Consider the following 18183-nt stretch of genomic DNA (forward strand, 5'->3'; position numbering starts at 1 on the left):
GACTTTGAAGGTTAAACTGACCAGATTTGGCAACTTCTATACAGTATTACTGAAAGGGAGTAATTAGAAATGATTTTTAACATTTTCAGTCCGAATGAATGGAAGGCTAGAATTATGTGGCCATCTGGTTTTGACAGGAGGTAAAACATCCATTTTTGAAATGTTAAGTTTAAAAAGTCTATAGGGCATCCATGAATAGATATACGGGAGGCATTCAGGATTTGGGATATGGCTTTCAAAGGAAAGATCAGAGCTAGAAAAATAGATTTAGTCTTCAGCATCCAAAAAAAAAAATCACTGTAGCCACAAGCATGAGATATGTAGTTCAGTGAGGATGTAAAGCAAGAGAAAATGAGAGTTGTGTTAGCTTTTTAGCGAAAGTAAAGAAAAATAGGTCCATGAAAGATGCTGAAAAAGGCTGGTCAGGAAGTTTAGATAAAAACCCAAGAAGTTGCCATGTCCTATCGAGTCACAGAAGGAGGAGCTTGCCCGAAGTGACAGAATTTTGGTCATGACTTCTGATCTAGATGTTTTTGCTGATGAGTTTTCTCTCAGTTCATTTACTGACATAGAAGGATGTTCTACAGATGCAGTATGTCAGCATAGCGGAAGCAAAAAGGTGCTGTTCCTTTGTTTTGAAAGTATCATCCCTCAAGAATCATGCAAATCAGAAATTCATTATGGAAACTCTATATGTAGATCATCTGGGAATTCCCCTAATATAATGCCCCTGGCTGTCATATTGTCCCTCCCATTTTTATATAAAGGAGCATAAAATGCTAGAAATATTACATCCAGGCTTGCATTTAATTTTGCAAAAGTGATGGATTTTAAAAATTTCACAAAGGGCAATTATATAACACAATATTCTTCTTCTCAGTTATGCATCTGTTGAAGGAAAAACTGGCATCATTAAATGAAAACAAAGTTTTTTACATTTATGGTTGTCTATTGAGTTTGGCTGACTCTACAAATATTATATTTCCTAAAATTATAAATTGCTAATTTCTTTTTTTTTTTTTTTGAGATGGAGTCTCGCTCTGTCACCCAGGTTGGAGTGCAGTGGTGCAATCTCGGCTCACTGCAAGCTCCACCTCCGAGGTTCACACCATTCTCCTGTCTCAGCCTCCCAAGTAGCTGGGACTAGAGGCGCCCGCCACCACGCCTGGCTAATTTGTTGTATTTTTAGTACTGGCGGGGTTTCACCGTGTTAGCCAGGATGGTCTAGATCTCCTGACCTCGTGATCTGCCCGCCTTGGCATAAATTGCTAATTTCTTAAGTAAAATTCTGAACTCTGAACATATATTTCAAACAATGACGAACTGACCTGTTTTATATTCCTAAGTATCTGTGGGTTACAAATTTTCAGAAAACAGAAAAGCAATAACAACTGCAACGTAATTCATGCTAGTAATAGATTCTCCATTTTGCTTATCAAAAGTATTTGCTTTTCACAATTATTGTAGCTCTCATCACGAATGTGCATTGAGCTGCTTCTGCTGGGACGCCATGTTTCAGCTGCCACATTCTCTGTGGTAACAGTGTGCAGGAACATGCAAGGGTGTGGATAAGATTCATAGTATTGCCAGAAGCAATTTGAAATCGGCTAGGCAGAAGCACAACCGATTTTTTTTTTTGGTCCACCTTTTCTGATCCAGAAAATGTTGGCATTAACTCTCATTCCCAGCTGGAAGCACTACTTTATTATGACTCAATGGATCAATATACACTGGGAACCATGAACTATGATAGGTGGCCTGACAATCCGATGAAAGGCCTCATTGGTTTGAGTGGAAATGAGGTTGCATTGTGAGACTTTCTTTTTGTCAAAAAGGACAATTTAGAACTTTCCATTATACATTACAAATAGAAATAAGATGGAGATAAACAGAGCAAAATGATGTGTTTTTTCCCTCTTCTGCCTCACTTGTGCATCTTTCACATCCTGACAGACTTGATCATGCTCCCTCAAAACCCTGACTGATCTTTTTCTTGGCAAATCCAGGGAAACATTCGCCTGCTTTTTCTAATATAGAATAACTAGTAGCATGTAATCTGAGAAGAGTTTTAAATCTTGGATTAGGAGATACAACAACAAGGATAATTACACGTTTATAGCCACAGGTTAAAATCAGATTAATAAATAAAAGTGCCTAGATTGGAAAAATCACCCCCCAATGGTTTGTTACATTTGCTTACATTTGCTTTCGTCCCCATTTTAACACTATGTGATACTGAAAAATCAAATATGTTGAAACTTCATTTTTTTTTGTCTGACAAGGTAAAGAAATCATTTAAAACACGTGTAATAATCAAGAATAAGGCAAACAAATCTAAATGTGTTAGTCCCCGGCAAAAGTAATGGTAATGTATCATGATTTTGACATAAACCTCATAATAGCAAATCTTTTCTCTACGTTTTTCATAAAATCATGACCCTTGTGCATTCCTCTCATTTGTTTGTAGGCCAGGAGCCAGATGGAACTAGCCAGGGTGCACGGATGTTACAGGAAGCAATTCATTGTGTAGTAAAAGGGTCTGCAATTGAAAGCATTTCTAGAATTGAATGCATGCATAGGAGAATATTGTACCTGCTAGCTTCAAACTCTGAATTCTCTTTGCATACCACCCTATCAGTCTATTGTAGAACATATCTGTTAAAGCCAGCATGTATGTATGTATATGTACACTGGGAACTGTGAAAATACATACATATATATATATATATATATATATATTTGCTTATGTCTGTCTAGTTTGTAGTAAAAATCATTGTGATGCCCAATGAATGTGAAGTGATTCTGCCCCAGAATGTGAATGTGACTGTACCAATGCTATACATATGGCAAAATGCTTTTTGAATTGGATAGATGCATTAATTCTTCTGACCACCTATCTATACAGGCAAACAGCATTATTCTTGATAATCCACATACCATTTTATAAAGTCATAATATGTAAATGTATTAGCAGATTTGGGGATGTTAAGCACCCAAACAAAATACTCATGCACATACAGTGAGATATCTTATAGTACTACTACGGTGTATTAATCATTCAGATCTGAAATATTGGTTGATAACTGTTTTCTTAGGCCAGTTCTAAACCACTGAGTCTGAATATTAGATTAATAGTTGAGGAATAACACAAAATACCCCATATTTTTCAGTGTTGTCAAAACTTTAGCAGTTATGAATATTGTCAAGATGAGAGAGATTCTATTTGTTGTTTAGTCCAGAGACTATTTTCCGTGTATGATCATATATGAGATCATCTCAAAATCCCTAGCCTCTGCTAGATAAAGTCACCTCTTTCGGTTGTGTCAGTTCCTTCTAGGTAAATACTCAGATTTTCTGATTTCCTAACCTTCTACTCTTTTCCAAAATGGCAGTGGGTATATAATGTACTCATATGATGTCATGGCGCGATTAGATGGGGGCTCCCCTGGCTAATGTTGGTTATTTTGCTGGTGACTACCACAAGATTGTTGGTTGGATCTCTGTGCCCAGGACAGTGACATCTGAGTCTGATTGAGTTGATCCTAACACTGGATATTTATTGATATACACTATGACATTTAGTGACCCATCTATTCCTTTGAATGGTCTCTTGGCAAAGACACCTTTTACTGGCTGGGCCCCATGATACTTCTTGTTGGCTATTCAGAGTTCCTGAAGCTGGCTGTGACTTTCTTTTGGCTAATGGATGCAGCAATTGTATAGTAGCCTTTGAGTATTGCCACTTATCAGGAAGAATTCCTCTGGCTAGCTCCCAGCCAGACCCACATTGACTTCTAGGCAGTGCTCTTCAGCTTCTTCTCTTAGGCTCTGACTGTTGAATGGTTAGGTTACTGGGGAATATGATTCATTAGGCAGAATCATGGAAAACACATCGTTTTAATAAAAAACAAAACAGTGATTTCCTGTCAAAGAAAAATTGCACTGAATTGAGTGAAGCAGTCAAGGAAGACTATTCAAAAGTATTGCAACAGAGGTCAAGAGTATTGGAGAGGGATTGAACTCAATTCCATTGAAACAATTCCGTGGAAGCGCTGGGCTGAGCTAGTGGAAATACACTGGAGGACATTGGGGATGCGGGGGGGATTTGGCCAATGTGATAAGGCCATCTGTGTTTGCTAATTGGATCTTATGTAAGTTAGGTTCCTACCTTCCCACAGAGCCTGGAAGATGGAAGTCCTATCTTTCTTGATGATTACATTTCAAAGGGGTGGCTCCCAGGTCCTTGAGAAAGATATCCCTGGATTGTAAAACTGGCAAGAGGCTGGATGAAGATTTACACCTCAAGGGGCAGAGACAGAATTTACAATCATAAGTTTTATAAAGTAAATGCTGTAGGAAAAGGGAGGTCAGGAGCTTAAAGTCAGAAAGAAACTCGTCTATAGTTGAGTTGAGGGCAATGTTAAGGCTGTCTTCATCACATACATCACTAATAATGTCCCTTCTTGGCTGTGAAATAAAAATTGTTACAGTTGTCTACAAGCCAGGGAGCAAGCCCTTACCAGGAACTGAATCTGCCAGCCCCTTGATCTTGGACTTCTCAGCCTCTAGAACTGTGAAAAATAAATGTCTGTTGTTTAAAATAAATAAATAAAGCATGTAATTCTATAAGATATGTGTATTCAAGACCGAATTCAACAAATACTTAAGCCCAGAGGTAAACAGATCTCATGGATTGGGAACATAATGCTATACGAATGTGTTCTAGCATTTTACTAATTGGGGAAATATTAAATGATTTAATCAACCGAATGTCTGAAATTGGTTTTGCACTTTACCTTTTTGATATTCTATGCCCTAGTAATGCTGGTTTTTCTACCATTAAGTGGAAATGATGTCTATTGGGTACAGGAGAGTGACTTCAGTTTGTTGACCCAGAAGGAGTGATATGAGAATATTTGGCTCATGACAGCTTATCATCTCAGTCTGGCTAGGGAAGATAAAAAAAAAAAAAAAAAGAAGGTAGAGAAGCAAAAAATGGTTTTTAAATTTCTGGGATATTGCCAGTAGGCTCTCTCTGATGCATGATGTCATTTACTGAAATGACCTGCCTTCCTGTAAAAGATCTAAATCAAAACTTTCAGAAAGGTATTATAATGGGCTTAGAAAGCAAAACATGGGCAGATCCTGATTATCATCTGAATTTCCAGACGTTATGTGCTAAAAATCATTTTTCCAAAACTACTAGTTTGAATGAAATAAACCTATCTTTGGTAAAAACAAAATTAAGGCACAGAATTTGGCATATTTATAACTTTTTTCTAGTCTTCCAGGGGAAACTTGGCTGTCATAAAATTTGCAAATCAAATATACAAATCAAAATGCCTGCATAGATAAAGCTTGTAAATATTTCCTTTTCAAAGCACTGCATTATTAAAGATTTCAGAAATGTCCAGTCTGGCAATACAAGAAGTAAGACTGAAAGTCAGTCTGCCAGTTTGCCATGAGGGAATATTGATTGACAGCAAAGAACTAAAACAGAAGACAATTTAGTGAGGTATTATTAATTAAGAACCTTGCTGGGGAGTTGAAGTGAAAAAGCATCTCTTTTTCATCGTATCAAAAATTCCAAAACAAAGCAATACATACATCTTTGAAATGTAGTTTACAAGTGATTAAGCTGTGTAGGTGTGAGGCAGTTGGTTGTGTGTGTGTGTGTGTGTGCGTGTATCTCAGTTGAGTGCTTAAACTTCTGTTTGAAAACTTCATAAAAGATACTGTGCATCAAAGAACAGTATTCTGTGCCTTCAGTTTGGGTACAGTACCAGCTTTTTCAGTAGGTTGTATAAATTTAGACCATGTTATACCCATGTGACTACAAATTTATTTCAATCTTATATGCAGTAAATACTTTTTTAAGCACCTACTATGTGTCCAGCAATGTGCTAGACACTTGGGGTCTATCAATGAATAAAACAGGTGAAGACCCCTGGTCTCATAGAGCTTGTATTCTAATAAATATAATACATAAACACTAAATATACTACATAAAAATCATATGCTGTATCAAAAGATGGAGATTTCTGTCAAAAATGAAAAAGTGGTTCAGGGGAAGACAAATGGGAGTAGGACTGCGGAGCAGAAGGAATTTTAAATAGGGGAGGTCAGGAGATACAAGCCTCTAAGAGCGGGTAATATTCGAGCAAGAGACTTATAGGCAGCAAAGGTATTAGCCCAGAGTGTCTCAGAGAAGAGCATTCCTGGCAGAAACAAGAGCTTAATAAAGCTTCTGAGATGGAAAATGACTGATGTTCAGTTTATTCAAAGAACAGCAAGGAGGCCATTGTAAATGGAGGGCAGTGAACTGGGAAGAAGAAAAAGAGAGAAGGTAGAGACGATATGGGGGTGGTTTAAGGGGCAGATCATTGAGGACGTTGCAGGTGGCACAGTGAGGACTTTGTCTTTCACTCTGTAGAGTTGAGAGTTCTTGCAGTATTGCAGTATTTTGTGCACAGGTATAATATTTCACACCTGTTGTGTAGAGAATAGAGTCTCAGTGGGCACAGGAAGAAAGAGAGAATTACTAGGTGACTGTTGTAAGAATCCAGGCTTGAATAATATGGCCTGAATCAAAGGAGCATCCACTAAGGCAGAAAAACAGCAGGATTCTTAATAATAAAGCAGCACCAACAGCATCTTCTGGTGGTTTGGTAGTGTGGTATGAGAGAAAGAAAGGGGCCAAGCGTGACTCTATTTTTTTTTTTTTTATTGTACTGAGAAACTGGAAGGATAAGATTACCATTATATGGGGCTGGGAAAGGATGTGAATAGAGTAGGATTCAGAAGGAGAATGGAAAATCAGTTTTGGAAATGTTAAAGAGATCAAGTAGAATAGAATTCTTCAGTCTTGGGTTCAGGGAAGGGGTGTAGGCAGATTTATGAATGAGGGAATTTTTGACACGTGGGTAATGCTTAAATTCATCAGGCTAAGAGAGATCAACAAGGAGTGAATGCAGAGAGAAAAGAAGGAGAGCAAAGGTCTGAGACCTGGAGAGTCTCAACTTTAAAAGATCATGTGAGATAAAAGAAGAAACCAGCAATGAGAGCAAGAAGGAGCAAACAATTAGGTAGCCAGAAAATTAAGAGAAGATGCTTTTGTGGAAGCTAAGTGAGCAAAGTCTATTTGGGCATTGAGAATGATCACTAGTATCAAATGCCACAGATTGTCCATGTGAACAGGAGACTGAAGCCTGAACGCTGGATTTAGCAACATGGAGTTCTTGGTGACTTTGACAAGAGCAGTTGCAGTTGAGTGGCAGGGAGTGAAAATCTGATTGGAGTCGGCCCAAGAAAGAATGGGGTGAGAAAAATTGGAGAGTAATGTGGACCTATATTATTTGAAGACTGTTAACATTAAAAGAAGCCAAAAAAAAAAAAAAAATAGAATGGGGTCAAGATAAGTTTTTTTTTTTCTTTTAAAATGAGAAAAATAAGAGCATGCTGATGTAACAGTGTACTGATGGGAATTATCCATTAAAGAGAAAATAAAAATAATGAAGCAGGAGAAAGAGGAGAATTGCTAAAGCGGTGACCGTGAGAAGGATCAGCACAAGTAAGGGGCCCAACGAATGTCTTATGTAACTAGAAAGCACGGCAAACACTCTGCAGGCACAGCAGGACCTAGCGGTCCTGATCTTGTTTTCAGAACTTGGTCTCACTTCATTTCTCAACTCTCCTTCTCTCTCTTTTGGCCTCACTCAGACAGGCTTTCCACAACAATACCTCCTACAGCTTGATGCCTGTATCTTATCTTCTCAGCATTAATAGCAGAAAAGAGTCTGTTCTCCAGTTGTCCTCACAAAATCCTGAAATTGCTCCATGGTCATGGCTCAAGGTCACCTGCCCATCCCTGAAACAATCACTGTGATCAAAGTAGGCAAGGTCAAGATGGAGAAGTGAACGTGAGAACAGACCAACAGCAACATACACAGCATCAGTAGAGTCACGTTATCTTCCAGCTGAAACAAACAACACTGGTAAAAACACAAAGCTATTAAAAGGCTCTAAATGGTGGCCTGGGGACACGGCACACCATTTAAGGGAGCCAAACAAATATTGGTACCACGTTCTTTCCATTTCCTTACATTATTATAATTTTATGTCAAGATGAAAATGATCTGGGCAAACTTGGACTCTTGGGGAAATCTAGATGAAATCACATTTGAAAAAAAGTAATTATCTTGGAGGGAAACTTTCTTATGACAATTTTAATTAAGCCAATTATTTTCTAGGAATTTAGATGTCCTAATGGTGGCTAGAACCATCATTCAATTATGTTCACTTGTGTTTTGTGTCCTTGAACATCTGTGTCCTTTTACACTTTAAAATCTCGAGGAAGAAATGTAATTCCTTCTGTCTCTGCAGTCTCTACTTGAATAAAGTTGACACGTCGCCTTTACTGATGACCACCAGGAATGTCTGTCATGCCATTTTTAATATTACTACGGGATAAAGGTGATTCTTATCTATATTTTAAAGCTCCAACTAAGAGTATTTTTTCTTCACTTTTTCCTTTTACTTCCCTGAAATTTTAAGATGTGTCTCCCTTACCAGCACTAAATATTGGTGATATTTAGTAGATGGGATATATGAGTCTTAAACATGATTCAGCCAGCCAGGTAATTTATAATTAAATCACACAGAATAAATTATTTGAACATATTCTTGGGATAAAATATACTACTATGAGGCAAAGATAGTTGTAATTACTCCAGGGGTAAAGAATGAAAAATGGGGTGATTTGTAAAGTGACATCTTCCCACTGATTAAAATAGTATTAAAAATAAGTAATTTCTCACCTGCACTAAAATATTTGCATAGTTTTGGGAAAATTTACTTAGCCTCTGTAAATACTTTTGTTTTTTTTTTCTTTTTAAAAGAGATGTTAAAGCATACTTCATCTCACTAGATAATTTTAATAATTAAGTTAATACAACGTATACAATTTCTAGTAGTGTGCTTAGTATATAATAGGCAATGGATAATTTTTAGTTTGCTTTTCTTACAATTCATAGCAACACATGTTACGGAAGCAAGTCCCTCAGAAATCTGATGTTGAAAAGTGGTAGGCAACAAATAAAAGAGATGCTGTGTTTTGTGGTCAATCAGTTACAAAATTTTTTCAAAGCTCAACTTTGCTGTGATCATAACTCTCTTTGGAGCTAATAGCAATAATAATTTTTGTAATTCAAAAAGCACTAACTGCCATATACTGTGATGTTTGTTGAATGTGGGAGAAATCAATAGGCACTTAATATGCTTTTAAAATTTAATTCTCATAACAATACTACAGCATTTAAGAGTCTTGTGAATGGGGAGAACTTTTATTTTTAAATGTGAGTTTTCAGGCTGTAATATGAAAAGTTAAGATATTTTTCCATTCGAATAGATTTATGTCACTATTATGCCAAGTCTCAGTAACAAAGTTGTTAAGGTAGGAGAAAGAGGACGGTGGAACAGGTAAAGGAAACCTGCAGTATGGGGACAAATAGGAACTGGTGGGGGCAAGACTCTTGTTTTTGTTTTGTGCGTAAATTATCATTAACCATGGAAGAGATGGGGTTGAGAAAAGATGGTCTTTAGTTTCATAAGAATTGGTTTCTTAGGATATTGACTATATTGGCATACTAAAATCATGAGGTCAAATAACACTTAACTAGCAGTTAAAAGGTTTTGTTAATAAAATAAATACATTTTATTTGATAGTAATACAGAGTTTATAATTTGCTGGAGTTAGTCATCACTTTCTCTGTTAACAAAGTAAATATTACAATAGTGTGTTTCCGAGGGCTATGCGGTTTGGCGGTGGCCATACGGCTGGTGGTCTAACCTCAGCTGCAGTTACGTTCGCATTTCATGTCACTAGCTGTCATCATAGGCTGGCCAAAAAAAAAAAAAAATCCGCGAAGAATAATCAATTTATCTCTATCGCTCAGTCTATCTGTCTAGCTTATGTCTTCCATTTTACTATTTAGCATTTGTCTTAAAATTAGAACAAGCCTAACACTCTATCACACGCTAATACCATGTGCATCTGCAGAGCTGCGCAGCTTAAAACCCGGTAGAGATATTTGGATTCCCTCTGGCCAACTTATCTGGCTGAAATTACTTGGTATAGCCTAGAAGCCTCTGAATTTCCATTACTTTATCAGTGTACCTCATTAATGATATAGCTTAATTTGCATACCAGTAGTACCTTTTCACCACAGGTAAGGAATTGAAATGTTCAAGGTCAATTAACTGTGAATGTTTCAAGTTGGCTGGTGCAGCTGTAACTGTGAGCAGCGCTAGGAAGAGGGAGCAGTCAGTGAGGGGTTCCTCTTTCTCCTGATGAGAATTGATGATCCGATTTTAACTCACTAGAATCACACTGATTCTTTTCTCCTTGCTGCGTTTCTGTCATGTGTTCACTTTTTAAAATACTGGCCTGTAGAGGCATGGAAATGCAAGAGAAATAGTATGAAATTCTGGATTTTAGGAAAACATATTCTCAATTCCGGCTTTAGACCATTACAATTAACTAGAAAGGGCAAGAAGGAAACTAATCAGTGTTTTCTCAAAGGTATTAGCTGACACAGATGCAATTCGAAGTGTGGAATTTCCAGGCTGAGAGGGTGACATTATAGGGGCATTTCATTCACCCTTTCCTAACTTTCCCTTGTAAACAAAAAAAATGACAAAAATACAGAGAGATATGCAGTTGTAGCAATAAGAGAATTAAAGATGCTTGATTAGCACCAGACCCTAGAAGACTTTCAATTTCTAAAGTTTTGACAGGGCCTGGAGGGAAAGAATAAAATTAGATAGGACAGTGGAGAGAAATATTCATCCACATGCCATGTCCATCATGTGCCTATACTTCAAAGACACGGTCCATTGTAAACTACAGGGCAGGATGTTGACCCTACTGCCTGGTAGCTTAATCCTGAGGTTCCCTGATCTCCAGGAGCATCAGTGAGTCTTTTCTACATCCACTGGGAACCACTGATTCCCACCTTTGCATCCTGACCTATGAGAGGCACTGTGGTGTCCTAGTTAGGGGCATGGTGCCTCTTGCCTGCTCCATGGATGAGGGCAAAGTGTTCAAACTCTTTGTATCTGATGCACCATCTCCTATGTAGACTGCACTGAGAATTAATTTACAAGGCCTTCACAAAGTGCCTGACACAAAGGACTCCCTTGCTCAGCAAATGTGAAGTAATCAGTATTAGAATAAGTAGAGGAGGATGGATGGTGTTTCATCACATCCTGAAAAATGAAGGTTGGAGGAAGCATTGATTCAAATTTTAGAATAACGCCCCAGGAGCAGTTCCCGCAGAGTTCAAGAACTCCCCGAGCTATTTGTGGGAGGGTGCTATTTAAAGTGTGCTTCAGATCATTCAAGAACACATTCCGTGTAAATAACAGTCTGCAAGGGTAGGAAGCACCCTTCACGGACAGCAGGGCCATGCTAAACAAATGACCCCAAGACACCAAGGGCCCATGTCTATGCAACAAGCCTTCTTGCTTAAAAGATGAGAATATTCTGCTTTATAAGCATAAAGGTAGATAATATTGGTGTACAACGAAACTGCACCCCAAATCACAGGTTCTTTAAGAACAAATACAGAGAAAATTAAAAGTCAAAATGCATAAACAAAACTTGTAGTATGTAAAAAATTTCTGGATCCACAAAAGAGGAAGAGCATTGTGCTTTTGACACATGGAGTGGAATACACTTTTGAACAATGATTAACTTGAAGAAAGATGGAAATTTGATGATGTGTCTAATTCTAAAGACAGTATGTAAGAAACAGGGATTATACCTGAATGCAAGCAGTCATTAGTGTGATGCCATCAAGAGAGCAGCTTCTTGTAATATAATGTTTAAAAAGAATTTCAACTTACTTATTTTAGATTAAGGAGTACATGTGCAGTTTGTTGTAATACAATTTTTTTAAATGCTGCTTTGACACAGTTTTGACCCCGGCCAGGACTGGTCACTTTCCTTTCTTAGCAGCTGATTATGTCCATACTCTGACCACTTCCTTTATTAGGTTCTCACCGTTTGCGGTCGCTAAGCATCATTGCTGGGACAGGCACCAGACAACTAGGGGTGTCCTAGTGCCTCCTAGATAAATTGTTCAGATTAGCCAATTCACAGGAAGCTCACCAAGCCTAGCTAGCTAGCCCTACCCTGCTTGTCATACAGAAGCTGCCTCCTACAGCTCCAGTTTGCCCTTATCCTGTCCTCTGGTGCATCCCCATGTGTGGTCCTGCCTGGCGTCTTCTCTTGTTAGTAGTTGTAAGTAGCAGAGTTCTGCCATTCATCTGTCAGAGTATCATTATGCTGTGTTCCACCATCAAAATAATCTTGAAGTCTTATAAAGTACTTGTCAACACTGGTGTGTGCCTTCAGGTCCTACAATGGCATACGCCCTACCATAACAGCAAACATTTATTGAGCATTTGTTTGAATTAGGTCTTGTACTCGAGGTTCATAAAATGGGTCATGTATGGCAAGAATAATGCTTGAATCAAAACTATATAAATTGATGGTAATCTGTATCTAAAATTCCAGACCTTATTATCAGAGCCTCAAGGTGAGCAGCAAAAGAATGGGGGAAGAAAATGTGCTAACATTCTTATTTGGGGTGCTATATAATTGATGTGGCATTTTAATAAACATTAAATGTTAGATAATATGGATTCAAGGATGGGTCAAACCCTATTTCATAACTTTTACAATGATTATATGTTACTTACATAATCAGCAATGTTAAATAATTCTCAAAATAATTCCCCAAATTATTATATTAAACTGGAAGAATGAAGCATCTTAACAAGATATACAGGAGTCACCTCTACAGTATTTTGGTGTGTGTTGGATCAAATATAACACAGTAAATTATGCTGTGCACATTACTTCTTTGAACATACATCACAACTTGTATTCTTTACTTCTGAGTGATCAAGCACAGCTTGCTCTATGATTTCCTTGGTTCTCTTTTCCCCCATCCTCTTACCCACCACCCTGCTCCCATATAGGATAGAATCAGTGGTGTGCTGGTAAACTGGCTGGGGTGGGGGCAGGTGATTATTTGCAGAGTTTGCAGTTTCCGTGGTTTAAATACTCTCATCATGGCCAATTGCAAAGATGGTTATGTTTAATAACTAGCTTGCAAAATTGAAAATTTAATGATTGTCTCTCACAAACTGTTGGGAACAAGCTCCAACCCACCACTGGATAGAGTTGTGTTATTTTCTCCTGCAAACACCCCGTCATTAATGTGTGTTTCAAACGTGGTTTTCAACATCTGTCCCTCCCAAAAGACTGTAAACATCTTGAGGGCAGGAACTATTTCTTGACTTTTGTTTTCCCAGACTTAACAATGTACTCCCTTCTCTAAGTCTAAACATGATCACAAGTAGATTTTTAGTTCCACCACAGCTTTAGTTCCTTCATAGCTTGAAGTTACTTCCTTACCTCCAGTCCTGGCCAAAGGGGTAGTAGAGCACACCATTACATGTGTGCAGTAGACATGCTAGTAAGTTCCCAGTGTTGGCAGGAATGTTCACCTATCATATTAAACATTTTAAATATTCAGCAAGACCCCTAGTTCTCCCAGTTTTAGAAGGCTATAAAATCTAGAAATGAATACAATTAATTAACATAGACATCATGTAATTATACTAAATTCTTACCTCTATATTTTTCTACAATTATAAGAAGTTTCATATTTTGGAAATTTAAGTTCCATAGAGGAATACAGTCTTACTGGCATTTCTACTTTACAAACATAGATTTTTAACTAACTTTCCTTTCTCAATTTTCTCCTGTTTCTATTTTTAATAAAAGGAGCTGGTGGCTGGTCTCCACTTGTGTCTAACAAATACCAGTGGTTGCAGATTGACCTTGGAGAGAGAATGGAGGTCACCGCTGTGGCCACTCAAGGGGGATATGGTAGCTCCAACTGGGTGACCAGCTACCTCCTGATGTTCAGTGATAGTGGCTGGAACTGGAAACAATATCGCCAAGAGGACAGCATCTGGGTATGTTCTTTAACAAAAGACATAGTCTCTCGGGGAAAGAAGTATAATCAGTACTGCATCTTGTTTACTAATCTCTTAAATTAAGTAGAAATACAGAATCTGCAGACTTACATTGAAAACATTTTCCAAGAGAAAATATGGTAAATAATCATTTTCCAATACATTTTATGGTAAATTTATGAGAATACTAAGGGTAAATTTATATTACAGGGTTCTCAAAAATTGAAAAATAAACCCTATTAGTCCATTAAATAGTGTGGGAGTCTAAGAACTAAATAAGACTTGTATAAAAAAAATTTTTGTTCAAAAACATAATAGTCTTGCATTGTCTTTTATTTATTTATTTATTTTTGAAACAGAGTCTCACTCTGTCACCCAGGCTGGAGTGCAGTGGTGCGATCTTGGCTCACTGCAAGCTCTACCTCCCAGGTTCAAGCGATTCTCCTACCTCAGCCTCCCAAGTAGCTTGGATTATAGGCGCCCACCACCACACCTGGCTAATTTTTGTGTTTTTAGTAGAGACAGGTTTTCACCATGTTGGCCAGGCTGGACTCGAACTCCTGGCCTCAAGCAGTCCACCTGTCTCGGCGTCCCAAAGTGCTGGGATTATAGGCATGAGCGACTGAGCCCAGCCTGCATTGTCTTTATTTAAAATTAGTCAAAATAATTTGTTCCTTTTATTTCTTCTGATAACTGAGATTTTTGAAACCCTGTTTCTTTCTCTGGTATATGGGGATTTATATATATAATATGTGGAGTCGTATATGTATGTATATGCATACACATGTATGCATATATATGATTTATCTATAAACCCTTCTCTAGTCTCTGTAAAGTGTATACATGTGTAAATTGCTGTGTGTTGTAAACAGTGGTGCAGCTCCTATAAGAGGGAGACTGGGAAAGAGGCATTTTGTGATAAAGTGGGTGATATTTGTAGTTGATTGATAAATAAACCTGGATATGGCATATAAACACCTGATGGAAGAAGAACCTAAAGGAAGTTTGTTTGATAACAAAGAAAAGACTTCTTTCTTAGTGCAGAAAAACATTTGTTTGGATCTTACGTGGGCTAAGAACAATGTAGTGCAATCAAAGAACTATTCTCCCCCCTCTGGCTGAGCTGCTGGAACCAGAGAAAATGGGTTACTTAATGAAGCGTCATTCTTAGCACACAGATAATTTGGAAGCCTATTTGGGCACATAATGATAATTTTCTTTGACCAGTCAGTTGCCTCTTTTTTGAAACTTCATAGAACTCCGTTATACATTATAAACTCATTGAAGAAATGGACTGTGATTTACTCACCTTTGTATGTTTAAAGCTCTTGGTGGCCATTCAATCCATGCTTATTGATGTAAATTGAATTGAGAGAAGTAGCCCTGCTCTTTCTCTAGAGGGAACAACAGTGGGACTAGAAGAAGTTGCCTATAAGCAGTTTTAAGAAAAGCTGTTTAAAATCCAAAGCAAGTTGAAGCTGTAAGAGGAAAAAACAAACAAAAACAACAACAAAACAAAACACACACACACACACACCCCAAACTCCAAACACTGGGTATTACGTTCAACTAATTCCATGAAAGCCACTCAAACTAGGGATAAAATAAACAGTAATTATGAACCAATAACAATAAAAACTTAATGAAATATTTATTTAACTAGATGTTTGGATTATCTTCTGCTCTTTTTTGAATTAAGCATTGGAATTTAGCCTAGATAAGTAGTGGCTAATGCATGCTAATATTTAGGTATGTTAATTAAAAAGTATTTTTTTAAAAGTGATCAATCAAGAAAATTGTTGTACTTCTGTTAAGCAAGCTTGGGGAAAGCCAAACGCAGGCACTTCCGTTTACCTTACTTGCTTACTCTTATTAAAGTTGAGGCACTCGTGATGAAATGGTGGCATGAATGATATCCTTACTAATCCAAACCAGTAAAAGTAAAAACATGGCGTCTATCATAATCCTGTTAAGGTAGCATTGCTTTCTAGACTCTGCTGTAATTTGTTGATTTACTCAGTGTTTTCCCTTCTTGAGTGTGAGCTCTGTAAATACTGTACCTTGCGATCTTTTATCTCGATATCCCCAAAGTGTAAGAGCACCTGGCATGTCACAGTCAAATATTAAATGTTTATTGAAGCAGTGGTGAATAAAATGCACTTTCTTGTAGAATACTCTTCTGATCACTCTAAAAGTGACTCTCTCTTGCCTCCATCAGCTCTTCTTTTTATTATATTCTATTTAATACCAATTTAATATGCCAGTTAGAATGGCACATTTTTCTTTTCCCTATAGATATTGAACTTCTTTATGGGCGAGATTTTCTTTTTCTAGTCTTAGCATTTCTGGTATCCAACATCCAGTGTGGCACATGGCTTTTGTTGCTTAAATAGGTGAAAGGACCAATAAATGAATGGATTTGAGTATGTCAGTCTGCTAATCTGTGCCTATCTTTGTCCAAATTTCTGGAAGGTATCAAAAGTTTATGTTAACTCACTGAAGAAGGCTGGGCGTTTTGGCTCACACCTGTAATCCCAGCGCTTTGGGAGGCCAAGGTGGAAGGATCACTTGAGGCCAGGAGTTCGAGACCAGCCTGGCCAACATGGTGAAACCCGGTCGCTACTAAAAATACAAAAAAGTTAGCTGGGCATGGTGACATGTGCCTATAATCCCAGCTACTTGGGAGGCTGAGATGGGAGGATTACTGGAACCTGGGAGACAGAGGTTGCAGTGAGCTGAGATTGCGCCACTGCACTCCAGCCTGGGTGACAGAGCAAGACTCCATTTCAAAAACAAAACAAACAGCAACAACAAAATCACTGAAGAGATAAGGCATATCAGAGCAAACCAAAGAGAGATTAAGCAGAACATGCAAATATTAGATACAGATTCCTAAGCATTTGGAAATGGACAGAATATGCGAGATCATTGTAAGCTGAATTTGTCAAAGTAGTAAGGCTTACATAGGTCTTGAAGAAAGCATTATAGTTTAGATTATGGAAGGATTAAGGAGGCTATTTTATGAAGCTGGAAAGGTGTGAAAAAAGCATGGACATTGGGAATATCCAGAGTTATGGTTTCCTATGTAATAACTAGTGAGATTACTGGTCACATTGGACTATCAAGTTTTGGAAAGACTGGAAGATAATTTTGGATCTGGCAAAGAAAGTTGACAGATAACTTTAAATGTCAAGATCAAAGTTAAGACTTAGTACAATAGACACCATTACCACACATAACATAGCTAAGTTGTAGTGTAGATAAAACAACCCCAAGTCTCTGAAAGTATATGTATGTGTGTGTATATATATGTATGTATGTATGTGTATATATGTATGTATGTGTATATGTATGTGTGTGTATATATATGTATGTATGTGTATGTATTTCCTGTTAATCCTAGGTAGCTTCAAAGTTTTATTCTATTCCATAGTTACTCTGGTCCCACTCTAAAGGAAGCTCTCTGTGAATCGCTAATTGCTGAAGCAGGAAAATTGAAATATGGTGAATTGTGCCCTGTCTCTTGACTTTTCTGCCTGGAAGAACACAGACCACTTCAATTTGCATTTTTTAAGCGGAAGAACAATTTCAAATTGATGTACATCATAAAAAAACTTAACCCTTTGTTACATTTTACAAATGTGTATTTCCCAACTTTTTGTTTTCTGGCCCAGTTTTTGTAGATATTATAGGGTGTATACCAATTATACAAAATATGCCAATTTCCTTTAAGAGCTTCACAATCTGCTCCAGATGATGCAAATAAGTCTACGAAAGAGAGTTAGGAAACACATAAGGCATTATACAAGTATGTGATAGAAAAACAAAAGACAAGTGTTATTGGTTTAGGAACAAACGCAATAAAAACAATCAACACGGATTGAAATGCTGCAGGGAAAATTCTTCATTCTCTCCTCATTTGGTCTCACTTCGAATGCCAGGCAGTACAATGACTTCTACATACCTAAAATAATTAATAAAATGCTCTGCCACTTCTTACAAATAGTCCCTAAGAGGAAAGACAGAATATTTTACAGTCTATACAGATCATTTAATAGAAATGCAAACTTGATAGATATGTGATATTTTAAAATATTACACATTGGAATATTTCTTCAGTGAAAAATTTATAGT

At 37.4% G+C, this 18183-nt stretch overlaps 1 protein-coding gene across 2 annotated transcripts in view; it reads left to right on the forward strand.

Moving 5' to 3' along the window:
• The window catches only part of CNTNAP4 (contactin associated protein family member 4), a 281020-nt gene that overhangs the window by 64576 nt on the left and 198261 nt on the right, over nt 1-18183 (forward strand). For both annotated transcript variants that reach the window (XM_055366612.2, XM_004058016.5), the window contains exon 3: nt 13856-14049. In XM_055366612.2, the coding sequence (XP_055222587.2) occupies nt 13856-14049 (194 nt within the window). The remainder of the gene's footprint in view (nt 1-13855; nt 14050-18183) is intronic.

Source organism: Gorilla gorilla, chromosome 18 (assembly GCF_029281585.2).
Source record: "Gorilla gorilla gorilla isolate KB3781 chromosome 18, NHGRI_mGorGor1-v2.1_pri, whole genome shotgun sequence".
Taxonomy (NCBI): domain Eukaryota; kingdom Metazoa; phylum Chordata; class Mammalia; order Primates; family Hominidae; genus Gorilla; species Gorilla gorilla.